At 44.0% G+C, this 19,919-nt stretch overlaps 1 protein-coding gene across 1 annotated transcript in view; it reads left to right on the forward strand.

Moving 5' to 3' along the window:
- Window positions 1-495: 495 nt before the first annotated feature.
- LOC144762623 (VIP peptides-like) overlaps window positions 496-19,919 on the forward strand; it is a 165,690-nt gene continuing 146,266 nt past the window's right edge. Inside the window, exons 1-2 of the mRNA XM_078647849.1 lie at window positions 496-615; window positions 6,912-7,028. Of these exons, the coding sequence (XP_078503975.1) occupies window positions 611-615; window positions 6,912-7,028 (122 nt within the window). The 5' untranslated portion in view covers window positions 496-610. The remainder of the gene's footprint in view (window positions 616-6,911; window positions 7,029-19,919) is intronic.

Raw genomic sequence — 19,919 nt, forward strand, 5'->3', positions numbered from 1 at the left:
TCGGCATCTAGGTAGTTAGGTATTTTGATAGCACTGCAGCGTCAGCTACGCATTTTATTCCTCTCAAAAGGCTGAAAATCTGAACACACGTCAGAATTTGCACCAACGACTTAACTTTCAGTGTGCACCTACACCTCTGCGTGGTGCATTCGCCCACTGAACCACCTTGGCCTTGAGCTTTGTCGCCTCACCTGCTACTTACCCCGCACACTGATGTGCGATCTCGTTCACTGGGGAATGGTCCCGCGACGGATGCCTCTCATTGCTCTAAATCAATATTAAAAGAAATGTCCCCAATCAGTAGAGTGCGCGGAACCAAGGGTCACGTGGGGCCCCCTGGCGCAGCTCAGCGCTGGGAGTAGATGACGTCCGAGGAGCGTCCCCTAGGAGCAGCAGTGACGTCTCCTCTCCCGAGTAACCCAATTGCCTTCTTCGAGGCAGATGCGGGCTGCTATAAAAGAGCCCCTGCCATGGCTGAGCAGAGCTGTGCTGGGAGGAGGGTTTGCTGCACCAAAGAGGCGAGACTTCGGTACAGGGACTGCAGCAGGAGAAGGCCCTTCCTGGAATAATTCAACCAATCTCTTGACCCTTACGGCCATCTAGTGCTCACATGAGGTCAACTTTGTAAATATGTATTTTACTCCTGTCTTAACCTAACGCTGAAACCTTTTTTATTTTTTACTATACAAATATGCAACTTGTTAGCATTGTAAATGCTTTTATACAGCTTGTTAGCGTGCTCAGTCTTTCTTGTGTACCTTTGTAACTGAATATATGTAACTTGTTAGCCTGTTTAGTCGCTCTTGTGTACCTTATGTAACTTACCTGGTTCTTTTGTAAAACGCTCTGACACCTTTGAGTAAAGTTCACTATATAAAACTGCATTAAAAAAATAAATAAAAGAGGCCTGTGCACCCTCTCTGCAGCCCAGACTCTAATGCCCCCAGCTGAGGGCAAGTTCAGCACCACGGAGCTCGGAGAGTGACCTGCTTGAGAGCACTGGGTAGTGGCAGCACCCTTCCCATCCCCTCTTAGGTGGTTGTGGGGCCCCAGCCGCAGAGAACCAGGCGGCCCCACGCTGACATCGTGAGGAGTTATTCACATTTTGCTGTGCACATAAGCTCCTATGAACAAACAAGAATGTCGCAAACTTTTTTTGAAAAAACTAGAAACTTTGTATGGATATTCTTTAGTAGGGTAATGGGAAAGCTCAACCTTGACTGTTGAACATTTCAATACATTCACTAGTAACTGCGGCACAGTTCTTTTAAAATACGGAAATTCAGAACTTGAAAGGAGACCTCCATGATGTAGTCTCTTTTAATAGCTTGCTCAACACGGCGCTTACGGTTTCACATGAAATTTCATGCAGCTCTGCGCACTGTACGAGACACTTTATGATACTAACTACTCATGCTGTTAAAGTGAATGTCACTTTTCGACATGTTTGCACTAAGTTTTGTGCAGTGCAAGGTTTTCGTTATATTCCATCATTAATAATAAACTTTGGCAGTTTGATCTTTGGGCGGAGTGCTTAGTTTTGTGCACGCAGAGAACTAAGCGCACCTGTTGGACCTGGACTTTCAAAAGGGATTATACCTAGAATTTTAGCTTTTTGGCCTCCTCTTTTTGACCCTGTCTTGGTTGGTTTCAGGACTCTGGGCACTTTATCACTGCTGATCAGTGCTAAAGTGCAAATGCTCTCTGTGTAATTTGTTATTATAGATTGGTGTTTCCATGATTGGCTTGTTTGACTTACTACTAAGTCCCTAGTACAGTGCACTGTGTGTGCCCTGGGCCTGTAAGTCAAATGCTGATAGTGAGCCTGCAGCACTGATTGTGCCACCCACATAAGCAGCCTTTCCAAAGGGGTCTCAGAACTGCCACTGCAGTGTGTGTTTGCAGTTTCTACTGCCATGTCGACTTGGCAAGTGCACCCACGTGCCAGGCCCTAACTCACCCTTTTCTTACTTGTAAGCCACCCTAAGGTAGGCCCAAGGCACCCCTGTTGGCAGGTTGTTGTGTGTACTAAATGTAGGACATGTACATGTAGTGTGGGACGTCTCCTGGTAGTGAATTATAGTGTATTTTGTTTTTCACTATAGAAGGGCTACCTGTCCCATCAGATAGATAAGGGATTTACTTATAACATTTTATAAGTATAACTTCCCATGGGAACAAGATAAAAAGTGGGAGTTTGGTATGCCTGAACTCAGAATGTAAAAATACATCTTTACTAATGATGATTTTTATGTTCTGGTTTGAAAATACCACTTTTAGAAAGTGGGTATTTTCTTGCTGAACTATCCTGTGTGCCTCTGCTGGATTGTGAATTGACTGGTTTTGGAGTGACAGAGACTGTGGATGTGAATTCTCTTCAGATAGCCACTTGGGGAGGATGAGGTGCGACCTGCCTTTCCTGGGTGCGTCAGGGCTGGGCTGAATAGACCCGGGCTGCAATTAGAGTAGGAGGAGGAGATTTCTCTACACCTGAATAGGCCTGGTCTGCCCTGAACAATGCTGTCTCCACCTCTTGTCAGGAAGCTGCTCCAGTGAGGACAAAACTGGTTTAGACTGAGCTCAGAGCCCCTCTGCCCCAAGAGATCAAAGACAAATGTAGTACTAATATTGGGGCCCAGACCCCAGAACTTTAGATTACTTCAAGGAACAAGAGGACCCTGCCAAGAAGAAGAGCGGAAGGACTGTGTGTGGAGCGCTGCCTTTTCTGAGTGAGGGGTGGTTTGGCCTACAGTTGCTGCTTCTGTCTATGGTGGGGGTAAATGACTGACACTTTTTGCCCTGCTGCAGTATCCTGCTGGTGAAGAATGTTCAAGGGCTTGAAGTAGAGCTTGCCTCCTGTTCTGAATTTTCAGGGATACAAAGAGTTCACCACCAGCTCCCCTGAACTCTATTGCTGGGAGTTGTGACCTGCCAAGATGTACCTGTGCCTGTGTTGAGCCTCTGGGAGTTGTCATGCTGCGGAGAGGTGAGAAAACCTGAAAAAACGAAAGAAGCATGAAGTATCCACACCTGTTTCTGATGCAGCGCCTGCCCGCGGCTGATAAAATCGCAATCTTGAATCTTGTGCACCACTCTCCAAAGTCCGAGATCACAACACTGACTCCGACGCAGGCCCTGCTGTAAAGCTGCAAGAACCGATGCATCGTGGGACCATGGCAAGAGAAATCAACTTGGGCCCCAGTGCCACCACCGCATCAAGGACTGTTGCATCCCGGAACTCCACACATCGCACCGGATTGCCAAGTCTGCAACAACGCCTAGGTCACCATAAGAAACCAACGCATCACCTCCCCACTCAGTAAGAAACCAATGCATCATCTCCTCTCGGGTAAGGAACTGACGCATCGTCTCCCCAGGGCAGCTGTAAGGAACCAACGCATCTCCACCTAAAAAGCAAGAAACCGATGCATCATCTTCCCTGCATTTAAGGAACAGGCGCATCACCTTCCCAGCAGCTGTTTTTGCCTATGATTTTGACGCAACAAAGGTACTTTGTGTTGAAAGTATTGCATCTATAGTTTACTATAGACAGAACTGTTTTTACCCTTTAAAAGTCATATTTTCATAACTCTATGTTGGATTTTTGTCATTTTGGTCTTTGGCTCAGATAAAGTTTGCTTGTTTTTCTAAACTGTTGTGGTGTCCATTTGTAGTGGTATAGTATAGTATAGTATAGTATATAAGTTTATAAGTTGATTAATTTAAATCATTACAAACGAGAAAGTACATATCCAGAGCAAAATTTGATTGAAAGTATACGGATACAGTGAGTTTATATATATATAGATGATGGCGCCCTTCTTGTCAGGATCTTCGGATGAAGCGAGGAGCTTCGTTAAAAGGGTGCCCTCCGGCTGCTAAAGAGATGACACCACTAGAGTTGGATAGGAAGAGGCCTCCAGGAGGGGCCCGCCTGAACTTTGGGAATGGAAACTTTGGTGCAGCCAGGGTATGCAGAGGATTACCCTCAGCACAACGGACTTGGAACTTTGGAAACAAGATAAGCTGGTGAAGGTCTGCGTGGTAGTGAAATCCAATCTGCACGGTGTGACCGAGGTACGGAACACTTTCCCTTTAAAAGCAATGTTTGCACTCTGGACACATCGCGCTGACATCGATTTTATCAAGATCAGCAGTGGGAACCAGTTAACATTTGAAGGGCAGTGGAGCATTATGGGCAATGTAGTCCCGTGATGACATGACTCTAAAGACTAAAGCAGAGAAAACTGTTTTATTTTGCACCACTGTGGGGTTACTTGGAAACCTGAAACACATTAGTACTCACCTCTGCTTTTCCTTTTACAGAGCAAATGGGAGAAAGAAAAATAATACTTTACACACTGTCCCTTTAATCTGGAGTCAATGACTGAAGTCCTTTCTCACTGCCTAATGAGATACGTTATTTAAATCAAAACGAACCCACGGACACTGCAGCTTGGCATTTGATGAAGAGTTGTGTAAACTCGAAACGCGTTATGCCTGTTTTTTTAAATAAAAAGATCTTTTGCAAGTAAACTGTTGGTGTGGCCCGTGAGGTATTGCGCACGTCTTTCTCTGATATATATATATATATATATATATATATATATATATATACACAAGATGAGATCCACAGCCAAGCCCTAACATAATTTGTTCAACTGCAAATTAACAATTTGCTAATAAACAGTTAGCAGCAAAAGATAACGTGCATTGTATTTACAGCAACAGAAACTAAAGTGCCTTATGCTAGAAGCGAAACATTACAGGTAACTTTTTTAGGTTGGTAATGCTACATAATATACAACACACCAACAGTAATTAAAGTGCCTTGTGCTAACAATTCAAATTCGTCAAGTAAACTTTTGGTTTAAAAAAGGTGTACATAAAATGCCATCCACCATTAGAAAATTACATTTAAAACAGAGAATTACAGAGGGTAAACTCCATCATAAATTAAAGTGACTTGTGCTAGCAGCAGAAATTACACATCAACATTTTAAATTAGTAAGGGCACGTAATATACGACACACCATCATCAATTAAAGTGTTTTCACTATGTTACTGTATGTTTGCACAAATGCTTTACACACTGCCTCTGAGATAAGCCTGTCTGATTTTGCCAAGCCACCAAGTGGGTGAGCAGGGGTTATTTCTGAAGTGTATCCCCTTACCCTGACTAGGAAGAAGGGTCCCTACTTGTACAAAGGTACCCACCTCTGCCAACTAGAGACCCCCATTTCTAAAAAGCACGTCAATAGGAATGTTATCCGGCTGCTTTGTGGCTCTTTGCACCCACGTCTCAAAGCGATAAAGAAGTGTTATAGCCGAGCGAGCTGAACGCTTGCTGCTCCCACATGCGGTGAACGGTCGAGCATGAGTTTGAATCCAAGCTAGATAACCTCAGACTCCTATCTCTGTAAGTGGGCACAAGGCAATGGGTAATGGTATTGTTTGTTATTTACATTGCAATAGTGTAAATTGTAAAAATTGATACTTGTATAGCGCACTACTCACCCGCAAGGGTCCCAAGGCGCTGGTACGAATACCGCTGTGGAACCCATCCTGGCTTTCCCTGTGAGGTGTCCACTCCTGGACACCCCAAGGTGGAGGCCAGGCATCCTTAGCGTTGTGGGGGCCGTTGTGGAGATTAAGCAAGCTATTGCCCAGAATTGAAGAGTGGGACTCCATGATTGGAATAGGCACTGAGGCGAGAATTATCAGGTCCGTGGAATTGAACCCTGGTCCCAGGCTGGACCTCTGCATCAGGGTCTGCCGCTCTAACCATTGAGCCACAATTCTCCATTGGGACGTCCCACACACTCCATAGTGTGGGACGAAAGGCTATACTAATACTTATTGTTTTTTTAGATTTTTAATACTCGATGAGCATCCTAAATGTTGAACAACAGTAATATTGTAGCTTGTGCACACAATGGGTATACTAGCAGGACTACCGGCATAATCTTCGCAGGTGCTGGATTTTTAAATTTTCAGATTCCGGCAAAGGGTGTGCAAGAGGCGGGCGCCTCTTTTGTGAAGAAGTCCAGTAATAGTTTTACAGTGCGCTTCTTTTCAAATTTTTAACTATAAAACAAAACTTTGTTCCGATGGCATTGTCTTATAGGCTTGTGCATTGTTGCATAGTAGCTGTGTGTGGCACCTTCTACTGTATCATGATAAGCATGGTCCGGGGAGGTGGATAGTTTATGGGTGGGGGTGCTTCACCCTGACTCACACATCATCCTCGCTGTTATCCCGAAAAAAAATGATGTTTCTTTAGACACACCCATTGCATGTTTTCAGAGCTTGTGTCTAACAAGGGAGTGGAGTGACACTTTGCTCCTCAAACTTGATAATCCCTGTACTCCGTCAACCGTTTTTCCCCCTTCCACTTTACGTCTCCCAAAACATGCTTCCCACTCCGTCATCTATTCCGTTGTATTTTGCCCCCACCATTAGGCAGTGCACCTCCATCTCCTCCGACAATCGCCTTCTGTTTAGTCCGCACTATTAAGCCATGGGCATTACCCTGTCCCAGCAGTCCCCTTCCACTTTCTGTTCAGCACCCACACTCAGGCAGCGAGGAAGCTTATTCCACATCAATGGCTGGCTCAAAGGCGCAGCCTGCTTTGCGGGGGAGCATCTTCTCACAGAGCAGCCGTGTCTTCAGGGTTACACATTTGCTCTTGTTTCATGTTTTCTGGCGTTTGTCCGCACGTGGGAAGGTGCGGGGGTTTGCAGTGCCTTTAACATAATCATTACACTGTGCTGTGCTTTCCTCTGCTACTGGCAGCTGCCTAAACTGACACACACATAAAGATCTTTTCCTTGACTCTTTTTAACGACAAATGCCATCAAAAAGACTAACGTGCCAGTGAGTGATGCTTGTTTCTCATTTTCTCTGTTAGATCCTCAGCGATGGATCACCGGAGCAGCGTGCAGCTGCTGTTGTCTTTCACTCTGTTTAGCTTCCTTTACTTTCGGGCACACGCGTTGCCGCTGTTGGATGCGGACTCAGCCATGAGGTAAGTGTTGAAACCAATACTGCAACATTGTAACAACAATGACCACGACCAAAACCCCCTGTATCCAGGGAATCTAGGGGCATATTATCAAGGACCGGTGTTAAAATTATCGCCGTTTTATCGGCAGGAAACTGGCTAGGGGAGTTACCATGCATTTCCATAGCCACTCATGCGCAAGGGCCTTGTCCACCACATTATCTTCCTTATATAGTGTCTGAGAAAAGCCTCACCGATTTCTTCATCTGTAGATGCTAAGGAAGAATTATCCTCTCCCTATCCGTTTTATTAGATTCCGTGTCTTATCTGACTTGACCTTCCACGCCAAAAGCTCCCTCCTCATATTCAAAGTGCGCATTTTCCTGGCCTCCCACCTCTTCATAATCCTTTGCTGAATAATGGTATCCAACTGGTCTTTGTGGTACTGTAGTTCTAATATAAATTCCTGTCTTCTCGCTGAATCTGTTTCCATCTTCAGCTTACTCTCAACTCCCTTCATAGGAGACTCTATTTTTTTCAATTCTTCTCTCTATTGCCTGTTCTTGTTGCATGCTCTATTTGTAACTATCCCCCTTAAAAAAGCCTTCCAAGCATTCCAAACTATTGAGATTGCTGCAAAGCCGATGTTCAAGTTGAAAAACCATTCTGACTCTTGCAATAAATATGTAACCTCTAAGTTATCTAGAAGCAGTACACATTTGAATGTCCAATTCCCTGAAGGTTCTCCCCCTCCCAAGCATAAGTCCATCCAGACCGCTGCATGGTCAGATAGGTGGGGTGTCAGATAGCCTATATTCCTAAACCTACCCCTAAAATCATGACTGACCAGGATATAATCTATCCTTGATTTATGGCCATATTTGTTGTTATAGTAGGACATGCCTAATTGTACGCCCAACCTTTCCCTCTATATATCACACAGACCCGTCTGTGTCATCATAGTTTGTAAATAGGTACGAGATTTAGACAATACATTTGCTCTGCTGTTAGGTGATTTATCTAACGCAGGATCTAAGACTATATTAAAGTCACCTGCCAAAATCACAGGTTCCGGAAATTCCAGCAAGTTAGCAAAGACTATTTTCAAGGTAGAGGGATCGTCCTGGTTGGGGCCATAATAGCCTATCACTGTAAAGAGAGAACCATGAATTGTTAATTTTACGATTACCCACCTACCTCCAGGGTCAATCAAGGATTCTAGAATACGCGCATTAGCTTGCTTTTTAATCAGAATGCTACTCCTCTAATATTGGCACTCTGATCCATGCCAACTAGATGATCGACCGATTTTAACTTACTGAAAGATTCGATCAATTCCCCTCTTAGAAGATGCGGTTCTTGTAATATAAAAACCTGTGCAGGCGAATCCCTAAGATATTGCAAGATTTTCGCTCTCCTTGACTTTACTCATAGGCCATTAACATTCCAAGATAAAAACTGAACAATAGTCATGGTAGTCTAATAAACAAAGAATGAGATCCTAAAAAAAAACCTAGGCAAAATATACCGAGTTCCTAAATCCAGACCAAGGGTGAACGATTCAAATGTGTGCGGCTAAAAGGTGAATGAGGACAATTTGTTTTCTTTTTTTCCCCGTATGCTCCCCACCCTGTGCCCCCCGTATCCCCCTCTAGCAACCAATGTCGGGTGCTTTGCAGGTGTGGATGGTGAGCTTGTCTCTTCAGCCATGAGGTCCAGGAGGCATTGATGGTTACCAGGAGTTGGATTCAAGCTGTCCTATGATAGTTCTAGATGACTGCAGTGTTGGTATCCGGATTGGACCCAACAAGCCTTGGCAGCTGCAACCCATGCAGGATGTCAAGATTGGTGCTGTTGCAGACCAGCTAGGTCTGTGGTGCTTCTCCTTTTGGGGAAAGCTGCAGCAAGCCTGGAGCAACCAGGAAAGCAAAGTAATTTCAAGATGGCGTCTTCAGGGGGCCCACTAGCCAACGGGCAAGCAGCCGGGAAGATGCATCAAGCACAAATGCGAAGGCAGGGCCAACGGGACACTCGCAGAGTGTGGGGGCCTGGGCTTCAGTGCAAATGATGCTCGGGGCTGGAGATTCTTGTACCCCAATGCAAAACTTACTGAGGCTTCAGGAAAGGAGTGCATCTAGCAAAATGCAGGATGTCCAAGATGTCCGGTCCCACTTCAGAGAGTGCAACAGTAGGGAAAACGTTGGATAGTGTAGGGGTGAAAATTACTATTCCCACTCCAGAGAGTGCAACAGTAGGGAAAGCATTGGGTAGCGTAGGGGTAAAAATTACTATTCCCACTACAGAGAGTGCAACAGTAGGGAAAGCGTTGGATAGTGCAGGGGTAAAAATTACTATTCCCACTCCAGAGAGTGCAACAGTAGGGAAAGCGTTGGATAGCGTAGGGGTAAAAAGTACTGTTCCTACTCCACAGAGTGCAACAGTGGGGAAAGCGTAGGATAGCGTAGGGGTAAAAATTACTATTCCCACTCCAGAGAGTGCAACAGTAGGGAAAGCATTGGATAGCGTAGGGGTAAAAACTACTATTCCCACTCCAGAGAGTGCAACAGTAGGGAAAGCGTTGGATAGCATAGGGGTACAATTTACTATTCCCACTCCAGAGAGTGCAACAGTAGGGAAAGCGTTGGATAGCGTAGAGGTAAAAATTACTATTCCCACAACAGAGAGTGCAACAGTAGGGAAAGTGTTGGATAGCGTAGGGGTAAAAATTACTATTCCCACTCCAGAGAGTGCAACAGTAGGGAAAGCGTTGGATAGCGTAGGGGTAAAAATTACTATTCCCACTCCAGAGAGTGCAACAGTAGGTCAAGCGTTGGATAGCGTAGGGGTAAAATGTACTATTCCCACTCCAGAGAGTGCAACAGTAGGGAAAGCGTTGGATAGCGTAGGGGTAACAATTACTATTCCTACTCCAGAGAGTGCAACAGTAGGGAAAGCGTTGGATAGCATAGGGGTACATTTTACTATTCCCACTCTAGTGAAAATAAATTAATATAATTCACATAATTATCAATTAATCAATTAATAAAAATTAATGATCAATTAAGAATTAATTATTTATCAATTAAAAATTAATTACCAATTTGTTCAAAATAAATACTAATATATTAACATATTTAATTATGTATAAATAAATTCCTTCCCACCCTATTCCCCTATAAACCTGCAACCTGCTACAGAAAATAAATTAATATTATTCACATAATTATCAATTAATCAATTAATAAAAAATAATCATTTAAGAATTAATTAATTACCAATTAAAAATAATTAACAATGTAATCAATATAAATACCAATTAATTAATTAACATATTTAATTAATTATAATTAAATTACTTCCCACCCTATTCCCCTATAAACCCACAACCCGCTATAGAAAATAAATTAATTTAATTCACATATTATCAATTAATCAATTACTAAAAAATACTTATCAATTAAGAATTAATTAATTACCAATTAAAAATTAATTAACAATTTATTCTAAATAAATACCAATTAATTAATTATAATTAAATTAATTCCCACCCTATTCCCCTATAAACCCACAACCCGCAACAGAATAAAATTACGCAATAATTAAATAACATAAAATGAATTACTTAAAATAAATTACAAAAATATATACACTTTTCACACATATACTAACATAAAAAAACACTTACAAAATTCGATATTATTAAAAATTCGATATTTTTAATTAACTATATTATGTACTTCGATATTTTGACTGTCTATATTTTTAAAATCGATATTACATTACTTACCTTCAAAACGATATTTTTGATGTCTATATTCTGTCCATTCGATATTTTGTCCATTCAATATTTTGGACTCGATATTTTGGTTTGTCTATATTTTGGAATCGATATTTTGACCATTTACCCAGTGCCTGGAGCAGGACCTCGTACAGTGCCCAACCGTGGCTCTCCCACCTGCCCCCCCTGCACCTGCGGTAATGATTCCAGAGCTCCTTCACTGTCAATGTCAGCGTCTGCCTTCACCTTGTCCTCGGGTTTCAGAAATGCATCAATACCGCCGTGTGGAGGAGGGAGCTGCCCTGTGCTACCTCTGCCTCAGCTCGTCTCTGCCCCGAGGAATCCTAGAGCTGCTGCTCTGCCTTAGCTCCAGGGCGGCTGCAGATCAACGATCCCAGGACATGCCACCACACATTGGGCTATTTCACAGATGTCTCTCACACGAATGCACCCGAGAGAAAGTGAAAAAAAACACCACAAACAACATCAAGGGATTCGTAGAGGAACAAAAGGAAACGGTTCTCCTGCCTCACATCGCACTTTTGAGTAAGTGGTTCTCCGCTGCCTCCGACGGCAAGCGGCGGATTAACTCGCGGCTGCCATGTTCTCCTCCTGGAAAGGTTCAATTTAGGAGAAAAATTCTGCCGAGCTACACAGCTTATGTATAAAGATCCTACTGCAAGACTCCTAGTCAATGGGAAATTGACCAGCTCTTTTAAGATCATGAGGGGAACTAGACAGGGCTGCCCACCCTCTCCGCTCTTTTTTGACCTATACATTGAGCCCTTCGCTCATTGTTTGAGGGAGGATCGGAGTATTGCATCATTTAAGTTTGGAGCGTGGGAGAGGAAGGTCGCCCTATATGCGGATGACATTTTGATTCTGTCATCAGAGCTAGAGGTGTCTTTCCCCCAGGTTATTAGACTAGCGCAAGAGTTTGGCAAGAACTCCGGCTATGAAGTAAATGAGGAGAAAACAGAGATCATGGCATGGAACCTGCCCAGGAATGGGTACCAGGCCAAGGGTGAAATGAGATACTTAGGTGTTAGGATCATACAAGATATAGGTAGAATAGCAAGGACCAATATTGCACACATTACTAGAGACTGCCAAAACCTTACGAAATCTTGGACACACCTTCCGTTGACTATTTTTTGGGTGAATCATTTTGATAAAAATGGTTATATTATGCCTAAAATTACTTCCCTCTTCAACACCATCCCTTTGCATTTCGAAAAACAGGCAATAGATAAATTACAACAAGCTATAAATGAATTTGCCTGGGCATATAAATCAACAAGAATTGCGTGGAAAAAGCTAAGGCGTACAAGGGAGAAAGGTGGCTTCACGCTCCCTGATCTTCAGTATTATGCCTGGGCTTTTCAGTTATCTCACTCCCGGATGTTGTTGAAATCTCCGGATGGTTCAGGAAGAGGTATTATGTTTGCTGAGATGTTGAAAGGAACAGGACTACCACTTGAGGGTTTCCTTTTCAAGTTTGGGGACCAAAAGTTCTTTAAGAAGATAAGGCTGAAGGTCCTCTTGGTTGCCGCACCAATGTGGTCTAGAATCAAGCATTGCACTGGGCTCAATTACCATTCTAGACTTGCTCCTCTTTGGGATTCTCTGGGAGCCCCGGATTGCTTGAAGGATAGATTAGCAGAGCGAGACCAGTGCCGGTGTGAAGGACGCCAACGGGCGGTGCCGTGAGGGAAACGGCTGTTTGTTTGTTGGAGGGGAGCGCCGGGAGACTGCCTCCCGAGAGACTACATTCCCCAGCAGCCTTAGGGGTGCCCGTGACGCGAGGCTAGCGCATGGAGGCGCTTGAAAAACCGACGCGCCCAGGAGCCCCTGGGGGAGCGAGACCAGTGCCGGTGTGAAGGACGCCAACGGGCGGTGCCGTGAGGGAAACGGCTGTTTGTTTGTTGGAGGGGAGCGCCGGGAGACTGCCTCCCGAGAGACTACATTCCCCAGCAGCCTTAGGGGCGCCCGTGACACGAGGCTAGCGCACGGAGGCGCTTGAAAAGCCGACGCGCCCAGGAGCCCCTGGGGGAGCGAGACCAGTGCCGGTGTGAAGGACGCCAACGGGCGGTGCCGTGAGGGAAACGGCTGTTTGTTTGTTGGAGGGGAGCGCCGGGAGACTGCCTTCTGAGAGACTACATTCCCCAGCACCCTTAGGGGCGCCCGTGACGCGAGGCTAGCGCACGGAGGTGCTTGAAAAGCCGACGCGCCCTCTCGCCCAGCGAGTCGCGCGCGGGAGGCGCCAGGGAGAAGCCCGGGACAAGGGCGGGGCCGTCTGCAGCCGTCCGAGGCAGGAGGAGGCAGGGCAGGGCCACGACCCCTGGTGGATTGGAAATCGGACACAGAACTGCTGTATCCTGTAGTGAGTGCCTAATCCCTTTATAAACCAGTGTTCATATTGATATTGCCTATTGATTAAATGGCTAAACTGCGCTCATGTAAAACTCCTGCACTAGCTGGGACAATGGACAATTTCATGATTAAGATGGTGTCAAAAATTAATTCTGACCGTCGACAGTCGCTGGGTCGGACTACTCCTCCCTCTTCGCCTGTAGCAGACTCTGTTGTTGTAGTTTTAGATAATCCTGAGAACAAGGATATGAATGAGGGAGCCCTATTCACTCCCCCCACTGTAGCGCCAGACTTGGACCTTGCTTCTACATCGGCGGATATTTTTGTCAGTGATGATGTTTGCCATCTTCATCCAATGCTGTTCCATCTTTGGTCCGCCGCCCAGTTAGGGCTTGTAGAAGACCGATCAACAAGCGTGGGGGGCATCGTGAGACCAAGAATACTGTAAGCTCTCAGCCTGTTCGGGTGGAGGCAGCAAATGACATTAGTATTGGGGGGGGAAATGAAGCTGTAAATGGCGACCATCTCCAGTTGCTTGCAGACATGATGACCTCTAAATTGGAGCTATTGATCAAACCACAGATGACAAAAGTCGATAAGGTGACAAAGGAAGTAGCTAGATTAAGTTCACTCTTATCCTCTCCAGTGCAAACATCAGCTGAAAATTCTATAAATGCACATCAAAATGCTACTTCTGAGGCTGTTGTCGTGATTGGGGTTGATCATAAATTGGATCAAGTCTCAAAGGAGGTCTCAAGACTTGGGTGCCTCTTGTCCACTCATTTGTCACGGTCCAAGACGCCTCAGATTGTAGGCCCGGGAGTACCTACTATAGCAGCTACGACAGCGGCCTCTGGGTCAAATAGCAGTAAGGTGGCTAAAGCTAAACCTACGGGGTCATCTATAATTCCTGCAAGTTCTGTCCAACTTTTGTCAACATCTGATATTATAGCTCCTACTTCATTTAAGCCGATAGTTGCTAATAAAACTGGCATCAATAACACGGGGGGTCCACTGGGAAAGAAAAAACCTGTAGTGAATCTACCTCCTGATTGTGCACCATACACAGTGGTCCTAACAAATGTTCCGATAGTTGATCCAAATTCATTTGAAGCCCTGCAAGAGGTAACCAGCTCCTTAGGAAATAAAGTCATTGCTTGGCTAAACAAGTATTGTGGGTTCCCCACCGCCTTTTGTAATGACATAGTGTCAGTGCGCAGGGTTGAATGGATTGGTACCTCAAGAAAATGCTGCAAAGGCGATTGTGTTATTGTAAATCTAAGACACCCACAGCACGTCGCAACTGTACTATTAAGGGCGGCCTCCTTACCGGTTACTGAGGATAGTATAAGTGTACGCCCATTGGGGTTTTTCTATAACCACCTGAGTATGACCCCTACCCCTAAATCCTATGTAGGTCATCATACTCCTACCTACCCCTCAAATAGACAGGCTTTCTTCCCTGGATTACCACAAGTTCAACAACCATCTATAAACATGGATTCATACTGTTATAATCTGTGTAGGCCTAATCCTCAAGTTTTCCCAGCCTTGCCCTTGTTTAATCGGTTTGCACCTTTAACATCTCTAGGCGAAAATGATTGGCTGCCTACTAATAAGGGTTCCTTAAATGCACATTGCCGAATAATGACTTGGAACATTGCCGGTATTAGGGCTAAGGCAGGAATCAATGACTGGATTAATTTACTGAAGACTTTTGACATCATTGCTCTTCAGGAAACTTGGGACCCTTTGGAGATTTTTTCTTTGGATGGTTATAGACATTTTTCTGTGCCTGCTTTTAGCGGAGGGGCTGGCAGACCAAAGGGGGGCTTGTTAACTTTGCTTAAAACGTCTCTAAAAGGGGTGTTAACACAACACAATTCCGGTTCGCAAAACTGTCTGATCGTTGAACTCAATCCCCCTACTTATTCAAATATTTTGTTTATTAATTTTTATAATTCTAGTCCTAATGTTGAAACTAGGCAGAATTTAGACATTATTGATTCCTTTTTGTCAGTCTATAAAACTTAGGTAAAGGAGTTTGCAGTCATTCTTCTTGGCGATTTTAACATTCATCCCTGCACCCAGACATGCACAAGCTCTTCAGAAGAGGGGCCTCCGTTCTCTTCATTAACACACTTTGAGCATTCTACTAGGGGGGAAACCCTTGAGTCTTATCTGAATGCTTGGAACCTGTACGAGTCTGGTTGTGGGGAATTAGATAGTAGAACTCCTACCTTCAAAGGTAATGGCGACGGTACTGTAATTGATTACATATTTATGTCTTGTCAGATTTTAGAGAGGGTGATTAACTATGGCGCTATTGTCTTGGCATTTAGCGACCATAATCCCGTAGTAGCAGAGGTATTGTCAACAGCTTTTATAACTCAGCGTGGGCCAGATGGGAATAATGGCCAGGATGTGGTGTTAAGGGACCAGGGTCGTAGACTGAAGTGGTCTTCTGTTGTTCCAGAGGACGTTCTACAAGCGGTCCTTGTTAGCACTGAAAACAATGTTTTAACATGTATGGATGCAAGAGCGACGAATAGTCAAGTAATGTCTGCCTTTGGTAATATTTGTAACTCCATTGACATTAGCCTGACAAACAATAAATAATTGTCTAAGCCCAGAGAGAAAAAGTGGTTTGACCATGCATGTTCAAGAGCTCATGCCGACTTGCTCAAGGCCCTTAAAGTTGTCCCTAAAGACCGTCCACTAATAACTATATTAAGAACCGCGTATAAAAAAGCTATAGAGAATAGAAAGAAGGAGATCAGGGAATTAGCTTGGTCAGAATTGTCTGACCCCGAGATTGTTAAAAATAGTGGTGACTTTTGGAGTATAGTTAATCAGCCTTTTTTCTCAGATAGGAACCAGGCTTCCCTTGAAATAAATATCCCGGACGGTGATTGGATCAACCATTTTGAGTCGATATATTCGAGCAATTTAGTGGACGATTTGGTAGAAGGCCTTTCTTTTTCCCAGGAGACACAGGGTGTTGTCTTTGAGGCCTCGGAAGTAGAAATCGCCATTGATCAGACCTTAAAAAATAAGGCCCCCGGGCCGGATGGAGTCCCAGATGACTTTTTTTAAACTGACACAAAGCTATGGTCGAGGGTGCTGTGCGGTGTTTTTAATGCTATTACTAGAAACAGTATTCCAGCATCTTGGAAGGAGTCTGTAATTATTCCCGTCTTTAAGAAGGGAAGTAGGGTAGACCCAGCATGTTACAGCCCGATATCTTTAATCGATTCATCTGTAAAAATTATGGGCAGGGTCATCCTACTTAGACTCCAGGCTTGGCTGGATGATAGAGGGGTCTTGTCCAACCTGCAGTGTGGTTTTAGAACCAAACCGGGCACTATGGACCAGTGCCTCAATCTGCAGATGATAGTGGACAAATATACTAGGGCTAAAGATGGGTCGTTATACTTAGGGTTCATGGACCTATCTTCGGCCTTTGACCTTGTTAATCGCACTAAACTATGGCACATTCTCGACGACCTGGGTCTTGATCGTGCGCTTGTTAACCTCTTGGCAGACCTTCACTTAGACCTCCAGGCCTCAGTCAGGGTTGACTCAGGGGGGCGACGTACTAGTCGTTTCAAGTCCAAAAGAGGGGTGAGACAGGGGTGCATTTTGGCACCCCTGCTCTTCACAGTTTATATTAACGCCCTCGAATCTGAATTAATGACCGCTATGCCGGACATACCGCGTATAGGGGAGACAAGTGTACCAGTCCTCCTGTACGCGGATGACGCAGTGCTTCTGTCCCGCACTGGCCTGGGTCTTCAGCGGTTATTGGATGCCTTTGGCCTTTTCATGACGTCTTTAGACCTTAAGATAAATGCCAAAAAATCACAAGTTATGATGGTGGGTAAAGGCTCACGCTGCAAGAAAGTTAAAACTTTCTATTGCAGCAAGGCTGAAATGCAAAGAGTTTCGACATTCCCGTATCTAGGAGTTACGTTTGAAGACAAAGGGAGCTGGGGACCCCAAATAAGAAATAGAAATAGTGCCCTAGTAAGAACATCTTCTGCCATCCTGAGTTTCAGCAGAAGGCTGGGGGCTAGGCCAGTCCCAGCCCTTATGTCTATCTACAACGCCAAGTGCGTGTCTGTTGCAACTTATGGTTGTTCCTTATGGGGATATGGCTCGATAGACTGTCTTATGGCATCGGAAAATAAATTTTTTCGATCAGTCTTGTCTGTACCCCAGTCAACACCATCTTATTCTGTCCATTCTGAACTGGGGGCTGATTTTATAACAGACAAAATTCGAGTGGCCCCTCTAATCATGTGGCTTAAAATTTGGCTTAATAATGAACTATCTTTAAATCAGGCCATTTTGAGGGACTGTCTCTTACTTGACAACGCTCATAAAATTAGGTGGTTAACTTATGTTAAAAATGGTTTTAGCGCTCTGGGACGACCTAACCTCTTTTCTTCACCGGAGTTGATATCCCGGGCTGATATTGCTAGTATCAAAAGCGATATGCTCTTGAGGCTGTCGCTAATAAGAGAGGAACAGGAACTAACAAAACCCCTGGTTAGAGCACATCTTTTGGTTGCAAACCCTCCTGGCCCTGAATTCTACCTCCCTCTGGTTAACTGCCCCTATCATAGGTTTTTACTGACTCGCTTCCGCATGAATATGATCCACCTGATATTAGGACAGTACACAACCTGGTGTAAACCTGATGAATTTCTTTCTTGTTCTTGTGATAGCTTCTCTATCCAAGACACTATGCATTTCACTATGTTTTGTGGGCATTTTTTAGCAGAAAGAAGGAAGTATCTCGTACCAATCTTAAAAAAGGTAGGGTTTCTGCAAGTTAGACCAGCACTTCTTTATTTGTAGTTGTTAAATGACCCTAGCACTATCTTTCATGTAGCCAATTACTTGGTGTGTGCGGTGCGCACCAAGAAAGGACTTATGGTGAAAGAGAGATTGGATACATTGTCATGAAGTATTGCACCTTGCACTTTAGTGGTTAAACATTATTATTAATGTATATCAGGATCAAGGGGATGGCGGAACAATATATTTTTAACTTTTTTACATAGTTTTTTAAACAGTGATGATTTTTAAAATGTATTGTATCTTTGTTTTTAGCTAAATCATGATATGTGATTTTTATCTTTAAAGTTGTATATTTTTCACTATTGTATAACATGTGTTTTTAATCAAGATTGTATGTTTCTTTTTTTGATATTCATTTATCGAAATAAAGATTTTGACTGACTGACTGACTGATTAGAAATTCCACTTAAGACAGCAGGGTTAACATTGTGGAGAGATCTGGCCTCGGTAGGGTGGCTTTTACCTTGGGAATTCTTTCACAACACACTGGAAAATATGTCCAGGTTCAAGTACATACAATTGCTGAGTTGGTCGCAGAATCTCAATAAGCCAATAGGTGTAGGAAATACCTTGGAGGATCACCTGGTTTCTAGGCCTGCAGGCTGAAAGAAGTTTCCTGTTTCCATTGGTCTTTAGTTGAAACCACTGATGGAGATTTTAAACTGGCAGAGGAATTGTGGGGGGCTTTGTGGCCAGATTTGTGCTGGCAGGAGGTGTGGCAGACCTCCTTCCGAACATTGTTTTCTATAGTGAAACCAGCTTGGCTGCATAGGAATCACTACATTACAATACACAGGGCTTACTTATCCCAAGTCAGACTCTCTAAAATAGTAAAAGGTCCCCCGGTCAAGTTCAAGGAATATAATCTGGCAAATGCCAAGGATATACACATGTTTAAAGAGTGCCCAGCATTAACAGCATTTTGGGAGAGTATGATGGCAACCCTATCAGACATCATAGGGACTCCGGTCAAAATGTCTCTTGCCTTGATCATATTTGGAATAGCCAGTGAAGTTTCAGGGCCTGCAAGGGGGTTTCTCTTGTATTCAATTCTGTTGGCTAGGAGAGAGATCTGCAGGAGATGGGTAGAGGCTGTATCCCCAACCTATTCAGACTGGTTATCCTCTCTCTATAAAATTTCCAAAATAGACATGGATAGATTACAGAATAATAAGAGGAATGTAATTTGAGAGGTGTTGCTGAATTTGTCTCAGCATTAGTTATTAGTTATTTTTTGGTTGACTTTCAGAGACACAGGATGTATGGTGGTCAAGTGTTTGAGTTTAAAATACTATCTTCGATCCTATGATTCTGCCTCGTTGGATACTCTCTGACTGGGCGTCGGGTCTTGTTGGGCGATCAAACTACAATTCGGTATGGACCTGACCAACAGTCACCCATGGATTTTCCATTGAAGAGAGTGAGACCACCCCTCTCCAAGGAAAGGGGCATGTGACTTTTTGTGGGTCCGTCATATACTGGTAGGCAGACTTGGTTTTTCTTCTGGGGCCCCTCAAATCCAAGTGCCTACTACTCTGGGTATCGAGTCACGGTATAGGCAGCCTACTTTTTGTCAAATGTGGGTGGAGGCAGATGAGGATTTAAAAAAAAAAAAGCGAGTGATAGTGCCTACTACCTGCAAACACTGGCACAAGTTAAGCACTGCATGGCAGCCACCTTTCCCAAGTAGAAATTGCCAGATATCCACAGCCTAAGGTTTAATTGCCATGACATAAATTAAGGGCCAGATTTAGAGTGGATGTGTAACTCTATCACAACGTGTCTGCCTTGTTCCAAGTGGCTTTGGATATAATTCACTTATAATTAGGCGGACCGAACATCCATCAGGTTTGTGACAGAGTAACCTTCCCTGAAATTCTAAATGAGGCTCTAAGTAA

Source organism: Lissotriton helveticus, chromosome 6, assembly GCF_964261635.1.
Source record: "Lissotriton helveticus chromosome 6, aLisHel1.1, whole genome shotgun sequence".
NCBI lineage: Eukaryota > Metazoa > Chordata > Amphibia > Caudata > Salamandridae > Lissotriton > Lissotriton helveticus.